At 31.3% G+C, this 22,109-nt stretch overlaps 1 protein-coding gene across 1 annotated transcript in view; it reads left to right on the top strand.

Annotated features, from left to right (window-relative positions):
• The first annotated feature begins 3,710 nt into the window (after nt 1-3,710).
• Nucleotides 3,711-22,109, top strand: part of LOC126771135 (pituitary homeobox homolog Ptx1) — a 50,779-nt gene continuing 32,380 nt past the window's right edge. Inside the window, exons 1-2 of the mRNA XM_050490878.1 lie at nt 3,711-4,042; nt 13,371-13,690. Of these exons, the coding sequence (XP_050346835.1) occupies nt 13,495-13,690 (196 nt within the window). The 5' untranslated portion in view covers nt 3,711-4,042; nt 13,371-13,494. The remainder of the gene's footprint in view (nt 4,043-13,370; nt 13,691-22,109) is intronic.

The following is a 22,109-nucleotide window of genomic DNA, read 5'->3' as shown; positions in this document are numbered from 1 at the left end:
TACTAGGATAGTACCTATTATTTACTTTCAGAAAGTAAATGTGTTACAATAAGTCAAAGCTGGTAACAGACATTTCTTTTTCATTGGGAAAAATTCAGTTTTTTTATAACAAGGCTTATTCCAGGACCTTATGCTATAATATAGAGGTTACCTATCTATTGAGGGTTGTGATATACCTATGCATGTTTATGAATTCCGCTTTTACTATTAAGAACAAACAGTCAAGCCCTGTCAAACGAAGATGGTGATCATCTCAGTGGCTGGAAATTAAAACTGTAAGAATTTTTATTAACATTTATTTTACGTTAGAGGGGGACAAACGACCAGGATGCTCACCTAATGGAAAGTGTCTACCACCGCCCATGGCCTTTAAATAATGAATACGCTCTTTTTTTGAAGGTTTCTATGTCATATCGGTTCGAAAAAGTCAGTTAAGCCATCGAAAGCTGATTGCACAGAGTGGTTGTGCGAGCCAAAAAATGCTTTAAAAATCGCGCTGTTGTGGATTTTCAGACATCGAGGTGGTGAGAATGGATTCTCATTGGATCAATTGGTAAACTCCCATTAAAGCTACCAGCTTTTATGGGAGTTTTTTTTTTTGTTTTAGTAGTGCAAACTATCTGATGGAAGTATAATCTTCACCCAGCTTTTGCAGTGCAAGATATATAAACCGCATCTTAGCCATACATTTGACGTGTGTCGCCAACCATAAGAGCTATGGAAGCTATGTCTGATGTGACCCTTGTGTTTCGATATCTAACCAGAACAAATCAATACAAATGAATGTCGTTTAAAGGAGACATTACTGATGACTTAAATAGGATTATACAAAGTACAATTTTTTCATCATTTAACGTAAGCATAAAGGCACTTGAAAGTCCAATGTTTTTTTTTCATATAGTACGAGAATATGGGCCACCTGATGGTAAGTGGTCACCAACGCCCATAGACATTGGTATTGTAGGAAATGTTAACCATCGCTTACATTGCCAATGCCACCAAACTTGGGAACTAAGATGATATGCCCTTGTGCCTGTAATTACACTAGCTTACTCACACTTAAAACCGGAACACAACAACACCAAGTACTGCTGTTTTGCGGTAGAATATCTGATGAGTGGGTGGTACCTATCTAGACGAGCTTGCACAAAGCCCTACCACTAGTAAATGGTATCTTAAATTGATTGATTCAGCTACAGTTTATTTGTGTAGAACCTTACATGTTCCATTTATTAGACCATCTTGGCTCAAAATAAGTATGAGTCGATCTGTAGATGTATTATCGTCGGGGGAATGCATCATAGACAAAAGGAAAGCTTAATGTGATATCATTTTCCATTGCTGGAATATATATACTTAGGTCATATACTAAGGTAGGTACATGTTTTTCCGTTTCTTTTCACGTTTTTCTCAATATCTAATAAAAGAGGTCGAGATGATACTTTAAATAATATTTGTATTTATGTTGCAGATATTCGTAACTAAAAATAAATTTTAGGTTAAATGTAAAAAAAAATTAAGGTTTTTTAACCGTGTGAAGGTATGTCTTAGTAGAACTAATTAATATGTATCTAGTGACAGTTCCTAAGCGTCTCTTTCTTAAATCTCTATATTAAAATATTCCTAATTATTAACTTGGTAATTATAAAATTGAGAAAAAAATTATATGTTATTATTTTTAATAATTATCTATAAAAGTGTAGGAATTAATATATATCTATCTATTATTTAAAATTTACTAAATCGGCTAAAATAATAAAAAAAACAATTAGGAAGCTAAATTAGGATTATTATTTAAATCTCAATGTTATCATTAGATACCTTGTGGAAAAATTGAAAAAAATAAATTGAAATTGAAGGAATGTCGACTGCGCTGGTACGGCCATATCCTGAGACGTAACGATGATCATCCTATCAAGAAAGCCTTAAATATCCCGGACCGACCGCGGGGATGAGGGCGATCGCCCGCAACCTGGTGGTCAAACATACAAAAAGAGGCCCAGAAAGAGAATCTGACTACACAGACAACCCAGAACAGAGCTCTCTGGCGCAGATGTACAAGGAGACCCGACCCCAGCTGAACTGGGAAGAGGGTTTGAACAAAGAAGAAAGAAGAAGAAGTTATCATTAGATACCTTAGTTAGCAACCTAGGAGGATAGAGTGAGTGTGCTATATTACCTACTTACCTACTGGTTTACTTAATTCTAATAAGGTATATTTTTACCTCAATGTTATCTACTTATACAAGAAAAAATTTAATTTATCATATGTTCCCTACCTATCTTTAAAGATAATCTGTTATCTGTTAACTATTACTCATTACAGTTAATATATTTTTTTTTATAGAATAGGAAGGTGGACGAGCATATGGGCCACCTGATGGTAAGTGGTCACCAAACGCCCTTAGACATTGGCATTGTAAGAAATGTCAACCATCGCTTATAGCCAATGCGCCACCAACCTTGGGAACTAAGATTTTAATATACAGGTTTACTTACAATGGGAGAAAGTATATTTGGTGACGTAAATAATTGATCTTACCTATATAATTGTTACCAAAGCATTGTTTCACTGAAGACTGTCTTCAGCCGTCGGGAAACTCCCGTCGGAGCAACTTCGGCGAGGATACAAATAATTGTAGCTTATTGCTTGATGAATTTTCATTTTGACACCGAATAATTAACGGTGGCGTTTAATTAAGCACCATTTAGCACATGTAGTTGACTGAGTAAAACGTAGCACTCGCAGCGTCGGCGAGTTCCCGACGCGTTCGTTTCAAGAAGGTCGCCAGTCTGTCCGCCATATTGCTGAGCGCCCCTCCCACCGCACCGCGCCGCTTTCCAATTGGGCCGTGGATACTCCGTGGGCGGAGCCGCACGCGCCTAAATGTTGCCAGCTTTTTGAATAAATAATTTCAGTAATTTAAGTAATGAAGGCAATTATGGCGTTGTTTAGCTAAGTTTGCGCGGCAGCGAGTGGGAACTTTATATTTATACCGCTCTCTTTATGTACGCCGACGCGCGGTTAATGCGCTCGATCTGTTTACGTTGCGAACACTCGTTTATTTATTGCGGGCGACGCTGCATGGAACGCGATTTAAACTGCAATTATTTGTGTGCTATAAGGAAAACATATTGCACGATTTAAATGAGCTTTGGACGTTGAATAAATTTAGATACATATATTAAAGTATAATCTCATCTTAAGTCTAATTGTTAAGCTTTTTCGTTTAAAACTTAGATCTAAATAATATATCTACCTAGTTATAAAAATAGCATTCTATTTAATACAAACAAAAGCTTAATTACTTATAAGTTAAAAAATAAATTAATTGTAATGCATTTGCTGTAACATTTACAATTTTTATTTAAATTGATTTTTTTCTTACAGCTTAAGCTTAAGAATAATTTTACTACAAATACACGTCCATCCGAAGTAAACAGTGACGTCACTAGGCGTCACAGCAAGCCGATAAAAAGTCGATTTTATCCGCATAAGTTCGGCCAGCTGACTGCGCCCCCCTCGCCCGCACGCACTGAAAACTCAGCGCGACGAGATTTCAGCGCGAGTGAGATAGTCGCAAGCGGGAAACATACGAGCGTGACAGAGATGAGAGTATAGGGCCGCGGCGGCGCGGTGGGCGGGCGTCGCCGGATGATGTATAGAGTGGTGGAGTTAGGTTCAAATTGCGTCGGGAAGTGGCCGAGATTAGAGCCAGTGCGGGCCGTTCCGCGCCGCGTTCGTAAGCCCACTTAAGACTGTTTTTAATACTAGTATTTTTTACGCGATCCCGCAAGGATTTAGCGGATTCCCGTCGCGGATCGTGCGCTTTGATTTATCGGTATCGGTCTGTTCTTGTGTTTACGTTAGTGGGTGACGGGCGGCCGCGTGGACGCGTAATCCAGCGGCTTGGACGAGATTATGACGGATATCATCGGATTTCGTGCACGCACACAGTGACCGTCTTCCTAAGGACTTCCGACTAAATAATCTTATACTACAACCAAAACGAAACAACAGCACTAATATAACACTTTCAAGGTGAGTACTTCGAATGGATGAACTGTGAACTATTTCAGTAATTTTGAACGCACCACGCACTACCTCCTACACCGCTAATAATTAAGACAATGTTTTTCATCGCATAAACGTAAAATAGGTTGCTGCTTTCATTTACTATATTATACAGTAACAGCCTGTAAATGTCCCACAGCTGGGCTAAGGCCTCCTCTCCCTATTTGAGGAGAAGGTTTCGAGCTTATTCCACCACGCTGCTTCAATGCGGGTTGGTGGAATACACATGTGGCAGAATTTCGATGAAATTAGACACATGCAGGTTTCCTCACGATGTTTTCCTTCACCGAAAAGCACGAGATGAATTATAAACAGAAATTAAGCACATGCAAATTCAGAGGTGCTTGCCCGGGTTTGAACCCACATTCATCGGTTAAGATTCACGCGTTCTTACCACTGGGCCATCTCGACTTGTGTTTACTATATTATAGTAAATATATATTACATAAAACATTACATTCAATGCAAGGAATTTATTTCCACAAATACTACCTGATAGCGAAATTATTGAAAAACAAATGACCAAGGAAGTTTCTTGCTTAAGGTATTTCATTACATTTACTTGTAATAAATATTTTGTTCATTGCTCTCTTTCTCTCGTGTTATTAAAATTCTTAAAAATACAAAAATCATAATTAAATTAGCTATAGGTAATATTTTTTTAATTATTTAACCCCAAATAAGCTGCTGGTAATTACGTACTTATTTTATCTTCTCTTTAGTAGGTTATTATTTAATTGATTTTTAAACAACTTAATCATTAATTATATAAATATTTATTTCTTACCAAATAATAACTAATATATACTAAAAAATCAAATAAAATATAAGACTGTTAAAATATAATTTAATTTAAATTATATAAAAAGATATACTTAAGTACCTTACTCAAAGTAAATAATAAACTCAAAAGTAAGTTTATGTTATATTCTATAAAGTAATATTTTCATAATCATCATATTCAACACATTAATCCACTGCTGGACAAAGGCCTCCTCACAGGCGCGCCAGTTCTCCCGGTCCCGTGCTAGTCGCATCCATTGAAGTAATATTTTACATAGTAAAAATAATGTACCTATGGGGTAAGGTTGCCAAGTGTAATATTGAGAAAAAATATTGTTTGGAATTGGCATTATACCTACCTACCTTAGTGAGTAAGTTACTCACTAAGGTAGGTAGTAAACTACCTAAGTTAGTGATAACTTTATGTTTAGCTCTACAATGGACCGCTACGATTGAACTGCTCAGTGCTGGTCCATTAAAAAACCGTAAGCGTATATATAAAAAAAAAAAAGTAAATAAAATATTAAAAAGCATGTTAAACGAATTAAATTTTAATTTATTAACAAGTCGGATGTATATACTTAGGATATTAACTAAAAAATAATTTGTAAATAGATAGAGTAAGCCGAGATGGCCTAGTGGTAAGACCGCGTGAATCTTAACCGATGATCGTGGGTTCAAACCCGGGCAAGCACCACTGAATTTTCATGTGCTTAATTTGTGTTTATAACTCATCTCGTGCTTAACGGTGAAGGAAAACATCGTGAGGAAACCTGCATGTGTCTAATTTCATTGAAATTCTGCCACATGTGTATTCTACCAACCCGCATTGGAACAGCGTGGTGGAATAAGCTCCAAACCTTCTCCTCAAAAGGGAGAGGAGGCCTTAGCCCAGCAGTGGGACATTAACGGGCTGTTACTGTAGAGTGAAGTCGTTTTTTGCATTTCATGGAATTTTGTCTTATGTTAAACTTCTGTAAGGCTAGTTTCATACTTTTACTGCAAACGTATGTGCCCCATTTTCGTCATGTTTAGTATTCAATATAGATTAATAAAATCCATATATTCGTAAGTGCTTATAATTGAATCGGTTCCATCAAAGAGGCTTATATCAATCAATTGATAGCACTTTCGCTTAGTACGTACGTGTTATAATGAAATCACTTTATAAATATATCATTAAATATAGTAATATCAATGAATATGTGATGATATAGAGACGAAACATTTTAAGAATCGTGAATGGATTTTTCTTTTTTTAACCCTAATTGGAAATATTTTTCAATTTTTCTCAACTTACCAAATTCACACTGGCCTCGTGTGCTTAAAATCCCGGATGAGGGATCGTACAAATCATTTGAAGATAACGAAAATCTTCTGAAATTAAACGTTTTCCAAATTTTGCGGACGTCCAATAGAGGCGCTGATACAAAGATCGCTATAATACCCGATATTTGATATAACAAGATACTTTAAATTTTAGCCTAAAATTATTCAAATATTAGCACTACTTTGATACTTATAAAAAAAAAAAATTTTTTCTTATTAATTTTATTATAAGATTATTAATATAACTAGTTATTCAATTGTTTAGCTATATGATAATACTTAATGTCTATTTTTACTTTTTGCCGACGGATATAATTTATTACCAATCATTATTTAAAAAGTAATTAATTTATATTATAAAGCTGCAATAAAAAAAAATAACATGTATCTGCATAAATAATATTTTGATTTTATCTAATTAATTGTTACATTTATATATTATATTTTTTTATTGTTATTATTTTTAAATAAAGGTATTCATTTTATTATTTAAATGAATACTATTATCAAATGTTTAGTGGACTATTAAAACAAAAATAGTGTATATTCATTATTATTTGTTTTCCATTCAAAACCTCATTAAGAAACTGAATAATGGATACATTACATTCATTATATTTGATTTTAAATTCATTAAATGAACAAAGGCGCGCGTTTATTTCAAAATTTAAAACAAATATTACCTACCTACAAAGTAATTTAGGCTACTGTTGATAATAAAAAGTTGATTGCAATGCTGTAATTGTAGATATATTTATCAAAGAACGGAAATCGAAATGATATTGTAATCTAATATAACAAAATACACTAACATATACGTAGGTACTAATCGAATTCGCTTGAAATCATACGTATAAATAATATTTTTATAGTTCTTTATATAATTTGTAGACTAATTGAGAAAATCTTAGGGATAAAAAATTGTCGCGAGATATTTCAGTGTTACCTAATCACTGAAGTCTTATCTACCTCTAATTTTTTAATATGTGGCTGAATAAGAAATATATTTCTAAGCCTAAATCTAATCTACGGCATATAGGTAGGTTCTTATGTACATATAAATAATCTGTAAGTAAAATATTTTCTATAATAGTAAAATTGTATAATGTTCACTTCTCAAATCATATAACTATGTTCATTTGAGTTTTTTTTTTTAATTAAATAATAAGGTTAGCTACATGTGTATAATGTACATTAATGATAAAAATTCAAATGATGATGCTTCTAAATAACTGACGTAGGTTACCTACCTACTCGTAGTAAGACGACATTCGTTTCAATGAAAATTTAACAGGTGCAAATATAAGTGTAAATAAAGTAACGAAACAAAATTCAAAATTAGAATGAATAATAATTTGACAGGTAATAATTGTGTCTTTTTTTTTCGTCGTTTTATTTATTAATATTACTCGTATAGCATATGCCAATCAATTAGGTATTCGATAAATATGTATGTAAGTTATACACACTATCAATGTTTAATGAATTTAAACAAACAAAAAATAATTTTTTCAATTATGTTTAAAATGATAATGATTATAGCGTGTAAGATTAAACTTTTTTAACAAAAAATATAAATATGAACTAACTGTCAGGAACCAAAGTAATATTAAAGAAAAACAAACTTTAACATATAATTATAATGTATAATTTATTTAACTTTTTTAAATTTAATATAAGAAGGCAAAGGGGCAAATAACTGTCGCTTATAGGAACTGACACTAAGTTTGAACTATCATTTCACTGCCAATGCGTCACGGATTATGGGACAGAAGTTCTTATGCCTTATGATTCAATTGCATCATTACACTGGCTTACTTACTTTTTATATTAGAGCACAAATATTGTATTGTTTGGCAGAAGAATAACTAGCCAGCGTGTAATATAAACCTAAAACTTAACACTACCACTATCAAAATATCTTGGAGAATAGATTGATTGAAATCTACACTCCATTGTTGGCTTACACACAGCTACAATACTACACTAAGTAAATTGTACGTAATTTGGTCCGTTGGAAAGTTCTTCAAAAGGATAAATAATACTAGTTGTTATTTTGTAGGCAATAAGTTAAAAAAAATTAAAGTTTTATTAAAAAATTCTCATTACTACTTAATAAAAACAAAACAATAATATAAAATAATACAAATACAGAGACCTTTTTAATGTAAACAGTTACACACGTTTAAAATATCATAACATATAACAAAATAAAAATAAATCACTGAATTTAGAAAGTCCTCCTTCGGTCGGCTAAAAATAAAACAAAGTCCTTAATCATTAAGGTAACTTGATTCTCTGTCAGAGAAAGCCGTAAAAAAAAGCCGAGATGGTGTAGTGGTAAGAACGCGTGATCTTAACCGATGATCGTGGTTTCAAACCCGGGCAAGCACCACCGAATTTTTATATTGATTGAATTTAAAGTCTCGGCATTTAGTAAGTCTTTATAAGTATTAAATATATAATATAAAATAAATGATAAATTTTTAGTTCAATTTTGTTAGGCGAAAAAAAAAAGCCGAGATGGCCCAGTGGTAAGAATGCTTGAATCTTAACCGATGATCGTGGGTTCAAACCCGGGCAAGCACCACTGAATTTTCATGTGCTTAATTTGTGATTATAATTCATCTCGTGCTTTACGGGGAAGGAAAACATCCCGAGGAAACCTGCATGTGTCTAATTTCACTGAAATTCTACCACATGTGTATTCCACCGACCCGCACTGGAGCAGCGTGATGGAATAACCTCCAAACCTTCTCCTCAAAAACGGAGGGGACGCCTTCAGCCCAGCAGTGGGACATTCATAGGCTGTTACGGATTCTAGATTTGTCATGGCCGCATTATAAATTATTCAGGTTTTTTAACCATTTTCAAGTAATTATCTCAATAAGTCATCTAATAAGTGCATAATTGCTCTATGCTTTTGGATACAAAGATTTTTGGGCTCTTAGAAACATGACAATTAGAAAACTGTAATGCGATTTTTCATTTTCGGGCCTAAACCATGGTAAGGTCTCGACTGGACATGCAACTAAACTATTAAATTTATGACAATCGAACGCTAGATTTTGTCGAGTCTTCGTTAAGTGGTATATATGTGGTGGTAGTGGTATATATTTTATATCTGTGGTATTATCTATAGTATTATAATAATTATCACATTATTACAATAAAATGTAGTAATGATGGTTCTATGTGTAACCGGTATAGAGATAAGGTTAGAGCGTAAAGAGGCTTAAATTAAATTTAATTAATTCAGATAGGTTTAACTATTTTAACATTACTGGCCTTTTTTAGTTTGCAGATATAGACTTGACTTTATTAAAATAGCCTTATTAAACCACTGAACCGAATTTGATGATATTTAATACGAACCCCAAGGGATAAAGTTTAGTGTGCTAATAATTTACCTTTGTAGTAGAAAAATTTGAAATATATGACTATGAGGATTTTTTTTGGAAATGCCATTCATAATTTTTAGTGGTCATTGGGGATGACAAATGGTAGCGGTGTTGCGGTTGTCAATTGACAAAAGTCAGATATTTGAACAGTAATATTTAGGCTCTTCGGTACAAATAGCAGATGATTTCAAAGTTTATTGGAGTTGAGGCCCAATGTGTAAAATAGGAGATAATAAAATAAGTGGTCTACATTTTTAAAGAAAAAGTAATACAACGAGACTCTAAGGTTCATGCTACGAGCTGATACTTGATATTGTTGTGTTCCGGTTTGAAGGGTGAGTGAGCCAGTGTAATTACAGGCACAAGGGACATAAAATCTTAGTTCCCAAGGTTGGTGGCGCATTGGCTATAAGCGATGGTTGACATTTCTTACAATGCCAATGTCTAAGGGCGTTTGGTGACCACTTACCATCAGGTGGCCCATATGCTCGTCCACCTTCCTATTCTATAAAAAAAGAGCAATTTCACCACAAAATAGTTTAAATAGTGGATGTAAAGATAGACATATGAACCGTCATGACTACTAATATTCATTTATTATAACAATAAATACATAAAGATGAAGGGTAATTTCAATATCACGATGACAACATTACTATAATAATAATGTCAGCTTTGTTTATAAAGTGGTACAAGTGGGTTATATGGAAGCGTCTGAGGAATTTTTGTCACAAGCCGAATTTACTTACTTATTTTATATTGACTACAATCCATCGACACGGATAGACCGTATGTTTTTATATTAAAAAATATAAATAAGTATAACTATTTACATAAAAAACAATAATACATAAAACCTATTTACAATGAAATAATTTGAATCACTCGTACCTAAAATAACTGTAAAAATGCACAGACACACTCATGACGCTAAGACAAGTAGCGATAACTTGCCTATTTTTATTCACATTCATGAATAGATACATTGAATGTTTCTCACGGAACGCCAGTATCGTGCGTGTCAATATCGACACCGCCATAAAAACTGTTATCAACTGATAGGCCAGATACAAGCAAGATACACTCAAATATTTGCCGTGTTGGATGTCGTTACACATGTTCGACACTCACATTGCATTCACTTACATGTTATAGATATGATTTTTCTATGTTCAGTTTTTGATCGTGTTTGTTTTTTTGTGAAATGTGCCGTTTTGTTCTCGAAGTAAGTGACTTATTTATTTAATCTGTTAAAGTACCCATCTAATATAGTTAGTTATGAAGTTAAATATTCTATTATAGGACATTTTTATTCATGTATTGATTAACTTCAGAAAATAACAACTGTAGGTTGAATGTTACCGTCTACTTTTACAATCATATGATTGTTGTCATATTAGCTTATCTCATATTTATGATTTAGATTTTCAGAGTAATGTTGTTTTTTTTTTGTTTGTGTTGTTTCAGAGTAAAGTTTATGTTGAACATAATAAAGAAAAATAAGCAAACATTCATTTAGAATTTTCTATTTGTATGAAATGTTTTGTCTTGACAGAATGTGTCATATAAACAAAAAAAAACATAACCTTACTTAATTCATACCAATTGAAATTTATACTTGTAAAGAAGTAAAAACATAACTATTTTACAAGACAGAATTTAACTTTAAAAGCATAAATGCTTATATATAGATAATAAACATATTTTTACGCTATATATTTAGTAACGTTGTTTTTTTTTTTTGACAAATTAACAAATTTTCACTAACGTGTTCGTCTGTTCCGTGCCTTTGCTTTATCTTTTTATTATTTTGATGTGCCTTTATGGTTTTATTTCCAGCAAGTATCACAATCAAAATTCTGGGATTACTGATTTGATTTAGTGACGTTTAACAATAATACATTGTCGTAGACTCGAATCTTATAGTTGTAAGTGTAGTTAAAAAACGTTATATTGATAAGGTATAACAATTTTTGTCAAATAATAATGACAGCAACAACGTTTAACAGATTCCAATATATTAAAGGGAGAGTACAACGTGTAATTCTAATAAATAAATGTTTTTCATAAAATAATAACGATTTAATTTTTTTATAAAATGAACCAAGTAATAAGCCACATTGTCGGTACCTATTCTGTTATTTTGTTTATTAAGGAAAATCAAAAAATAATATTTAAATATGGTTGCATTTATAATTTTATTGATACGTTTTAATAAAGTTTTTAATGTTAATAATACTGATTACTAGTGAAATAAAATGGTTAGTTGCGCATTGACACAGTAGGGATATCCAGTCTGACGTAACTGCACTGTTTTTCTTGTCCATAGCAAATGTCTAAACGCGTGTCTTTCATTCTATACTTGTGATATACAATCCAATAATTAATCCATCCGTCAAGTTTCATAGATATTTCTGTCAGTTTTATAATACACCAAAGAGAGATTTAATATTTTATCATTGTCTCACGTGATGAGATTAGCAAATAATTTAAAAATATGTATATATATATATTGTATTTTTACACCAAAGTTTTTTCTCAATTTCTCTAGTATATATTTACAGTTCAATTATGTTTGACTGTACTTTGTAATTCATGCATTTTACTATTGTAACATTACTGACCAAATTAGTTTTAATCAGATATGAGAAAATAACGCAGTGTTATATTTAATAACGAGCTTTAATTTCCACATGTAATAGATATTTTTAAAAATGAATCCTAAATTATAAATCATCTGATTCACTTTTTTCAATTGCTTCGTTTTGATGAAATTACCTAAAAGTGAGTTCAGCATAGATACATAAATATTTTTGAATAAAATATAGAAACTTTTTATAAGCTCTCAGTAAAGTAAGCCTGTGAGTGTACCACTGCGTGACTAAACCTCAAAAGGAGAGGAGGCCTTGAATAAGTAGGTCTTGTACTAGCTTGGAATGGTTGTATTAATAATTATATAATTAGAAACATTATTTTATTAAAACTGTTATTATTTTTGTTTGTTACTACGATGCATTTAAGCTATAAAACATACAAATTTCAATAAACATTCAAAATAAAATTTAATTTCTAAAACATTTTTAGAAATGTTTAATCGTAAATGCCATTTTATCTTTATTCACCGGCACAGATAATAACATCGGAATAAAACTGCATAGGTCGGACAAAACGAGCACGTTAGCGCTTCAGCGCCGACCTTTGTTCTCTTTGTTGAATATTGAATTTCCGACTGAAGTTCCACGTAAAAAAGGCAATTAAACTCATAAATCACTATATTCGAGCATTTTCCACCTACTTCCTATTATTCCACCGAGTTTTATGATCGAAAAAAAACGTCCATCTACTGACATCCCCATTTGAAATATGAAAGTTTGTTAGGCCGTATATCTCCATCGTACGATTATTTACAACGCTTACTTTTTACAGCTTTGTGTACACGCTTTAAATCACGTTGATAATATTTTATATTACGTAGGTGTGATATATTGTCTTAGTTGGAATTTTTTGAATGAGCAACGCTGAGACTAGCAGATTTGTTTTGATAAAAATCTTACTATTATATTGCGTATTCACGACTGGATGATAAAATATGTTATAAATAAATATTAATCCTTTAGATTTATTTCAATTCGTTTCCTGTAAATTATCACTGTTGATACTGATAAAGTACCTTTTAAGTAACAGTCTTATTTAAGAAAATGTTTATTTTAAGAAAAATATTATTAAGTTTCCAAACTATGAGAAGGGTTCATTAGATTAAACCTATTTATTTTTATTTCTAGGTTCACTAATGCTTTACGCTCAATAAGCGTAAAACGACAGTCGCTAACGCGGCCAATTTGTCTAAAGTACGAAGAAAGCATCACGATTCACCTCCGAGTGTACAAGGAGGCGCTGGCGGCCGGTATGGAGCCGCTAAGCGAGAACGGGCTGTGTCTAAGTGAACTGGAGCTCCACGGAGGAGGGCACTTGCACGAGTCCGTTGCGGCGTCAGTTGGCTCAGCAATATCGAGTCTGATGGCGCCGTTACACCATGAACCGCAACACGCCCCGTTGCATCATGCTCCACCCTTACACCATGAGCCGCTTGAAAAATTAAAGCGTAAGTACACACAATTATTAATTTATTATTTATCTTAAATGTATCTTTCGGTATAAATAATATATTTGAAGATAATTATTTGGTAACGTTCGTTAAACCTATAGAATTACCTACTTAAACTTTATAGAAGCCTCATGGGCGTTGTTTAGAGAGCGACCTATTTTATTTAAACAATACGTATTTATTGCTTACAAATGACAATAGTACGAAGATGTATATTGTAACAGGTCGGTTTCCATTAAGATATAATTGTTAAATTCTCTTATTAATTGCATTTCACAAGTTCAATTTAACTGACCTAAAAACTAATTTATTAAATATTTTTTTTTTTTATAAAATCTAGATTTTTGAATACTTATTTACGTATTCGGTTAAGTTTTTTTTTGCATTAAGTAATAAAAATATCGAATCATTTACAAAAGGTCTACTCGTCAATATGAGTACGAAGTGAATATACTCTAATTTTGTATGTATTGATGACGCCCACATCGTCACGCTTGTCTGACAATTCATACTTTACATCTACATTAAATCATCGATCCGTACAGCACGTGCGTTCTCTACGAACACATATATTTCATAAAATGATAACATTAAGATGACATTGCGTTTAAAAACAACACGATCAAGCAAATGATAATAATAAAAAGATATCTTGAAATAGGAAATATACTATTGATGGCTCAGTGGATAAAGAAATGAGATCTAGACCGATGGTCGCGACTTCAAATCTAGAGCATCACTAGTTTTTCACGTTAATTTAATGAATTAATTTTATTTGTTTTTTCTGGTGCTCATCAGTAAAGCTTTTATAAAGTTGCCGTTGCCGCAGTAGAGCAACTCCGTAACATTTTCACTGTAAAGTTTTTAATTGCGATTTTAACCATTTACTTATAAAGATAAAGCAAATAATTATTAATATGATTTCATTTGAATATTTTTCTTATTGAAATACGTATTAAAAAAATAATAATTTTAAATTAATGTTTAAATTAACAAGTTCAAATTGTTTCTCTGTATTCATAATATAAGGTAAGGCTCTATAATTTTGATTTATTTTTTAAATATATTGGTAGACTGCTTAACAAACATTATACGTTTAGCTAACATTATCTTATAAAAAAGTATATACTGTATGTTTATCCATGAGAACTTTATCTGGTGAATGAGATGAAGTTGATAGAGTGTGAAGATAAAGTTTATTAATAATCTCCTGAAAACCTTCTATTTTGGTAACAAAAATATCAAACCGATAACTCAAATGTATTTATTATTTATGTATTATTAATTATATTTTGAAAGGTTGCATTTGTATCTTATCTATGAATATCAATATGTCAATATAAAAATAAATATTATATAAAAAGTATAAACAAACTGAGCAACAAATAAGTTCATCATGCACCTGTTTGATGAATTATTCAGCGAGAAACACGCGGAGGGTGAGAGGGTGCGATCGGATAGTTTTTACAAACGCATCAATATAGGATTACGCGCCCCTGCCGTTTAGTTACGCAATTAGTGTCGAACTGCACACAAATGAACGGTGCTCTACTAAAAGTAGAAAAATACGTAAAGTAAAAAAAAAAAACAAAATAAATGTAATTAATATTATTGTAAGTTATATTTATTAAGATTGGCTACTAACTCGTTCGTCATTTAGAGTTCCTAATTTATTTCATACTTAGCTAATTAATGACATGTAATTGTTCTCACATAATAAAAATATGATGTAAAAAAATATGTTTCATCGAAGTATCTTCTTAAAGTTATTTTTAACAAATACAAATATTATATATTTTTAACAAGTACAAAGCTATTTTTTATTGCTAATGTAAATAACAATAACACCATTAGTCACGGAAGTCCATACATAATGAATTAAGTATAATCGGTAAAAGCGTCATAAATAATGCTCTACTTAAAATACTTTTTTATAAATCACAAATGTGTTACGAATAAATTATGTTAAAGATATATTGTATTATCTTATATTACTTTTATATATATTTTTATATTTAAGTAGCTGAAAATCAAATTAAAATTACATTCCGTACCAATACTCACTCAGTTCTTAAATACTTATAAAAATCCTCTTAACCATTTTGTTTTAAATGTAATATACTCGTAATTACGGTAAAAAATAAATTATTTTTAAAATAAAAATGTAGATGCGATTCAACACACGTGAAGCTGGCGTAAACAAAATGATTCGCAATCCATCACCGACGAACAAAAAAGGCAATCATTTAAAGTCAATCCAAATGAATCGACTTTAACGTTATCTCTCTCTTTCTTTTTATAGTATTTTTGTACATAAAACGTGCGCTGTCTCTCTCACACAATAAAAACGATCCCCCTAAAATCGGTGAACCATTATATTGTGATGATTAGCCCCTACACTTTCTTCGCCATTGAATTTAAATGGGGGATTAAAAAGACTGCATTTTATTTATTAAAAAGCTATTGTGTTTTACTTCATTAGTCAATTGCTGTCGTTACTTTTTCCAAAGGTTTCGTTTTTTGTACAATTTTTTTTTTATCAGCAATGGCAAAAACTTTTTCCTATTACTAATACTTATTAATTTGCGAATCATGTGCAGAACATTATAATATATATTGTAATTATACAGTAATAAAACCGATATAAATAATTTAAAATTAAATAACGCTTGGCAAAATTCTTTCATAAGGAAGTATAAATTGTGTTTAATGTAATCAAAAATTGTTATTATGACAGATAAAAAAATACGTATAAAAATACCTTTTAAAAATGGAATCGACTATGCGTATGGCTTCAGCTTATCCATCGAAGATTGTTCCCATATCCCCAGATTTTTATAAAATATGCGAAAAACACGTTTCGTGGCTTTAATTTTAAATTGAGCTGGTTTTGCGGAATCTTGCTAAAGCCTTCGTTGATTTTGTAGGTTTTTTTTCACCTTCCCGTTAACCCCGCTTCTTATTAGGTTCTGGAGAAAAATGGGAAACTAATTATGTGGTGAATTGAAAGGCTTCCCGGGATTTGTCTTTAAATAATTTAAGGTTTTGTATCAGTTTAGCGGATTTGTCGATTCGAAAGTAAGTGAAAATTACAATGATTATTATTATTACTCGAAATGTCATCAAATTTTATTTGAAAAAATTATGCAATTATTTTTATTATCATTATTTTTATTTAATCCCTTGTTTCCATTTATAATACTTGTTATTTTTTTATAAATTAAACGACTTTTATTTAAACTAAATTCACTTACTGTAATGTGGACTTCATTGCTCAAGGGCTGATCCGTGAACGGCAGTAAATTACAGGGTGAGTGCGTATCTAATCCAGTACCAATATTTGTTTTGTTAGTTCGTGTCCCGGCTCAGATTATATAGTTTATCTCGACGTCTCCAAATCTAACCGGCAGATATCTCAGCCCGTGGCGTTAAGGGTCTCGTATTTTGTTAATGCTAAACGTTATACCTAAACGAAATTCAGTTTTAAAAGTTTCTATTTTCTTCAAAGAAACATAAAGGGACATATTTATTTATTTATAAATAAATAAATAATTATTTATTTATTTATTATATATTTTTTGTTTTGTTAAGTCGATTTATTTATTTAGTATAATTATTCGACTTGAAATTGCAAAGAAATACTTATATAATATATAATATTTTACACTTACCTGATTTGTTAGTGGAAACGAGTGGAATCTGTCACTGAATATTTAATTTATATTAACAACTGTCTTACAATCCACAAAAGCATAAGAAAAATAACGTTACTCTTCTGTACGAATTTCTCGTTATATAATATCCAAATCGAATTTCAACCGTCTCAGCCATCCGCTATTCGAAAATCACTCGCCCCCTTTATCGGAGACGGAGAATGCAGTCGTAAGAACGTTGTTTATCGTTTATTAGTTAAACAATGCTGGGTCTTCTTCTTTAGAATTTGAAATCAATAATCACAGAAGGAGTGAAATCACACGCTAAACAACCTTTTTTTTATAGAATAGGAAGGTGGACGAGCATATGGGCCACCTGATGGTAAGTGGTCACCAACGCCCATAGACATTGGCATTGTAAGAAATGTTAACCATCGCTTACTTCACCAATGCGCTACCAACTTTGGGAACTAAAATGTTATGTCCCTTGTGCCTGTAATTACACTAGCTCACTCACCCTTCAAACCGGAACACAACAATACCAAGTATTGGTGTTTTGCGGTAGAATATCTGATGAGTGGGTGGTACCAACCCAGACGAGCTTGCACAAAGCTCTTCCACCAGTTATTTACTTTTATAAGATAGGCCGTTAAAGTTTCGAATTAATAGTAATTATAAATTTAAGCACTTAATCGGTAACTCTGGAAGACGAAGGTATTCTTGACAAAAAATCACTCCCTCAATAAAATTAACGTAACTGTTCTGATTTATGTTGCAAAAAGTGACGAAAAAAGTTGGTGCCACACTGTCTGCTGCTATGATCCGCCGTTACTATAAAAGTTTTTGTATTAAAAAAAATGGCAAACCCTCGTGACACGACGAGACACGAGAATTTAACACCAGTGCCGGTGTCCCTCGCACGCATCAAAGCAAACTTTTTTCTGTATTTTTTTTTTCGTAACAAAATTGACAGCATTTAATGAGTAATATTATATTTGTATAATACATTCTAGTATTTTTTTAGATATAACCATAGTTTTAAAATATTTAGTTATTTAATGTGGTTATTTAAGTTGCATTTATTCAAAAATTATACTAAATTCAATTAATTACTAATGTAACTTTTTATTCTATGTTATATTTATATATCTAGAATAATAAATATTAAAAATAAGTATTCATATTAAATTTGAAACAATAAAAGCGACTTATATTTATATATTGGAGCAAAAAAGTATAAGAATTACACGCTCAAGATGTTTTATCTAACAAAAAATCGCCTACATCAATGTCAATATTTTCAAAACTCGCTTTTCGCGGAGGGCGTGTATGCATTTTCTGCACGACAGATGTCGCATCCGCCTAAAAAGCCCTGAAGAAGGCGTGGCGGTAATAAATTTTGTCAAAATACGCTTGACGCGTTCGCTTCCCATCTCGCCCTATTAGAATAACAGAACAAATCGGTTTAATTTGTTAACAGCCGTTTCGAATGGGTGTCACATGTCTTAGAGGTAGGCCTATAAATTGTTTAGTCGCGCCTTTACTAATTGCCGATGACAAAGTTTAATAGCTTTAACATATGTCTATCGGTATTTTATTGAAAAAAAATAATTGGGAATGTCTTGTTTTTTACGTATCATTTATTTCGTGAATATTTTAAAAATCCTTATATAAAGGTTAAATTTTAATCAAATGTTAACAATAAAAACTCCAGCTTTAACTTCGAAAATATTATCATTGGTAAACTTTATCATGCTAATATTTTGAATGTAATCCTCAGCGGAAAAATAAAAAAAAAAACATATTAAATGAAACAGTATGCTTAAAGAGCCAAAATTAAATAAAAATATGTTACTTACTCATATTGTAATACATTTGGAGATTCAAAATATACTAAGAAATAGTATAGAAAATTATTGATTTAAAATGTACTTTGGTCTCGTCAACATACATATTCCCATTTATCTTTTATCTTCGAAGGAGTCTCTCATTTAAGTCCATCTAAGTTAATATAAATCCTTATCAAAATAAACGACGAATAATGATTTAATTAAATAATAAATGATAGCCTACTCAATTATTCGACAGTAGACTAAAAAAATGTTGTAAGGCGCTTGTAATACGGGTGGCGGGCGTCCTTTTATAATAATATAATACTGATACTGCTAAAATTAGTTTGTGTCTGTTATATTCGCAGTACCATGTTTTGTAGTGTACTTTCTTAGAAAGTACACTACAAAACAGGTTTTCTAAGCTAAAAACTACAAAAGTGAAAGATTCGAGAATTTATGTAGTTCGTATATATGAGTAAATTACTTGTTTTTTATATAAGCTTGGCCAAAATTCAGTCAGGAGTTTTTATTTTATTAAAAAGTATTTTATTATTAAGTTATACCACACCTATTTTTAAATAAAAATATATATCAAATCAAATATTTGTCTACGTAATATTTAATATCATTTATTTAATTAATAATTATAATCGAATAAATCAACAAGTCGTTATTCAGCCAACGTAGATTCAGAAATATCAATAAGAATTAAGAATTGACATGTATCGGCAAACAATAAGTCGTCGGTACAAACAGTTTTGCGATGGGAATGATTGATAGTGGCCGACAGATGTAGAGCTAACCCTTACACTGCCGGCCCATCTGTCGTGATTTGTGGTCAACGAGAACATATCGACCTTACACTTTTTCATTATACTGACACTATTGGATATCGGTAGTAAATAAACCCTTTCAAAGGTGACTGAGAAAGCTGTAATTTTAGTTAGCATTAATTATTATAAGATTGATGATCAAGGGTGCGATTCTTAACTTTATTTAAAGTTCAGTGTCTAGCCGTCGCGCCTTGAAGAGTACGTTATTTTAATTTCGGTTGTTATCTTCAATATCTGATGTAAGATAAAATTCACAATTTATTTATCAACTGTATAGACTTTTAAGTAGCTTGGCGATACTTATCATTTCTCATCACGTGTTATATAGAACATCCTTTCTTCTTTTTTTACTTATAAAATGTTAAAGATATCAGATAATCATTGCTCTTAAAAATATGTTTTCATATGTGGAAAAAACTCGACGTTACCATGTCTATAATATTTTATGATGAAAAGAAAAATAACATTTTAAGTAATAAGATTAAAAATATTCAGAATTAATTATTTAAAAGTATTTTAGATATTTAATTAAGGATGTTACCGAACTGTTTTAAGTAATAAATATTTAAAGTATATTTAAAGCTCATGGAAATTTCACGTCGTCGACAGTTCGCATTTTATTAGCACTGGCGGTAATATATTTAGAAAACAATGTCCATATCTTTTGTATAATATTACTTTTCTCATTCCCATTTTATTTGTTGCTGTAAAAGGACAAATAACGGTTGTTAAAGAGTAGCTGCGTATTGCAAACACATAGGATAATAAATCTTTTTATTTTATGACAAATTGTTGTCTGAACGTTGCTCAGTCACCCTCGCCGCAACAAAAGATCTAGAACAAATAGGGACATAATAGCCCGTGATGGCCAAATACTGTACAATGTGAAACATACGTAAACATAAACACAATGATAATGTCCTCCTGTGATATTGGATTGACTGCAATTATATTAAATAGTTCATTGTTGGTGTAATTTATGACCGATGGGTGAATCTCTTATACTTACATAAAGTAATTGTATGACAACTTTCAGGCCATTATACGTTGCAATACGCTATAAACGAAGCTCTTTTTTTATTAAAATAAAACCTTTTTATTAATTTGGCTGTATATTTATGAACTATCATGTAATATACTACTTTAAAATGTTTAAATATTTAATTCAGTTTCAGAAGTTAATATTACAGTTATATTTATTTAAATAATAAATTAAATATATCTATAAATGTACGATATATATTAGTTTTCACGCGTAAGGCGAGGGTTTTAATGAATCTAATATGTAAAACTGACGAGGCGTTTGTATAAAACACGTTGACACGTCACGTGATATATGACAGTGCGCAACAATAGCGGATGACATCGCTTTGTGAGACGCGGTCTCCGGGACCCGCCTCGTAATTATAGTGTTATGACTTTACAATATTATGCGTACACCATTATATGACTCGGTCCCCCCGAGATGTGTGATATGTTAAATTAAATTACTCCTCATAATATAATATGTTTTTAGTTAGAATTACTTAAATATAACATTATTTTAAATAACACTTACATGTTATATTCTAATTATAAGTATAACACATTTTTATTTATGGCAAGATTTTCTTTATGACAAGAACTAAAAACTGTAGTCGTACATCATTTTATCAATCCTTTGGCTGTAGCATAATTAACAATTATATAGTATTCCCTTTGTCATAAACTAATAACTTACTATAAACATTCACATCCAATATGTGATATAATAAATTAATATGTGAAATAAACTCACATAGAACATAACACATTATAATAATAACAGAATATTAAACCCGCAAGTAAAATAAATAGTTAATGCGTTTTCGCCCTCTGCATTCGCGGGTATAATTCTGTAATCGCCATAAAATCAGTATCACCACACTAATATATTTATGATATTACAGCTCGCACTAATATTTATGCAAATTGAAAATATACAGAATGGCATCGTTTACGCCACCCCAATCCTCAGCGCAGAATAAAACGACATATGTATGTCAAGTTAAAATACGATCATTTTAATTTTATACGTTCCATTGAAATCTTAAAATTTTATAAACTAAAAATGAAGAGA

The sequence above is a fragment of the Nymphalis io genome, chromosome 10 (genome assembly GCF_905147045.1).
Source record: "Nymphalis io chromosome 10, ilAglIoxx1.1, whole genome shotgun sequence".
NCBI lineage: Eukaryota > Metazoa > Arthropoda > Insecta > Lepidoptera > Nymphalidae > Nymphalis > Nymphalis io.
Note: the sequence above shows the minus strand (reverse complement) of the source record. Positions and strands in the feature narration are given on the sequence as shown.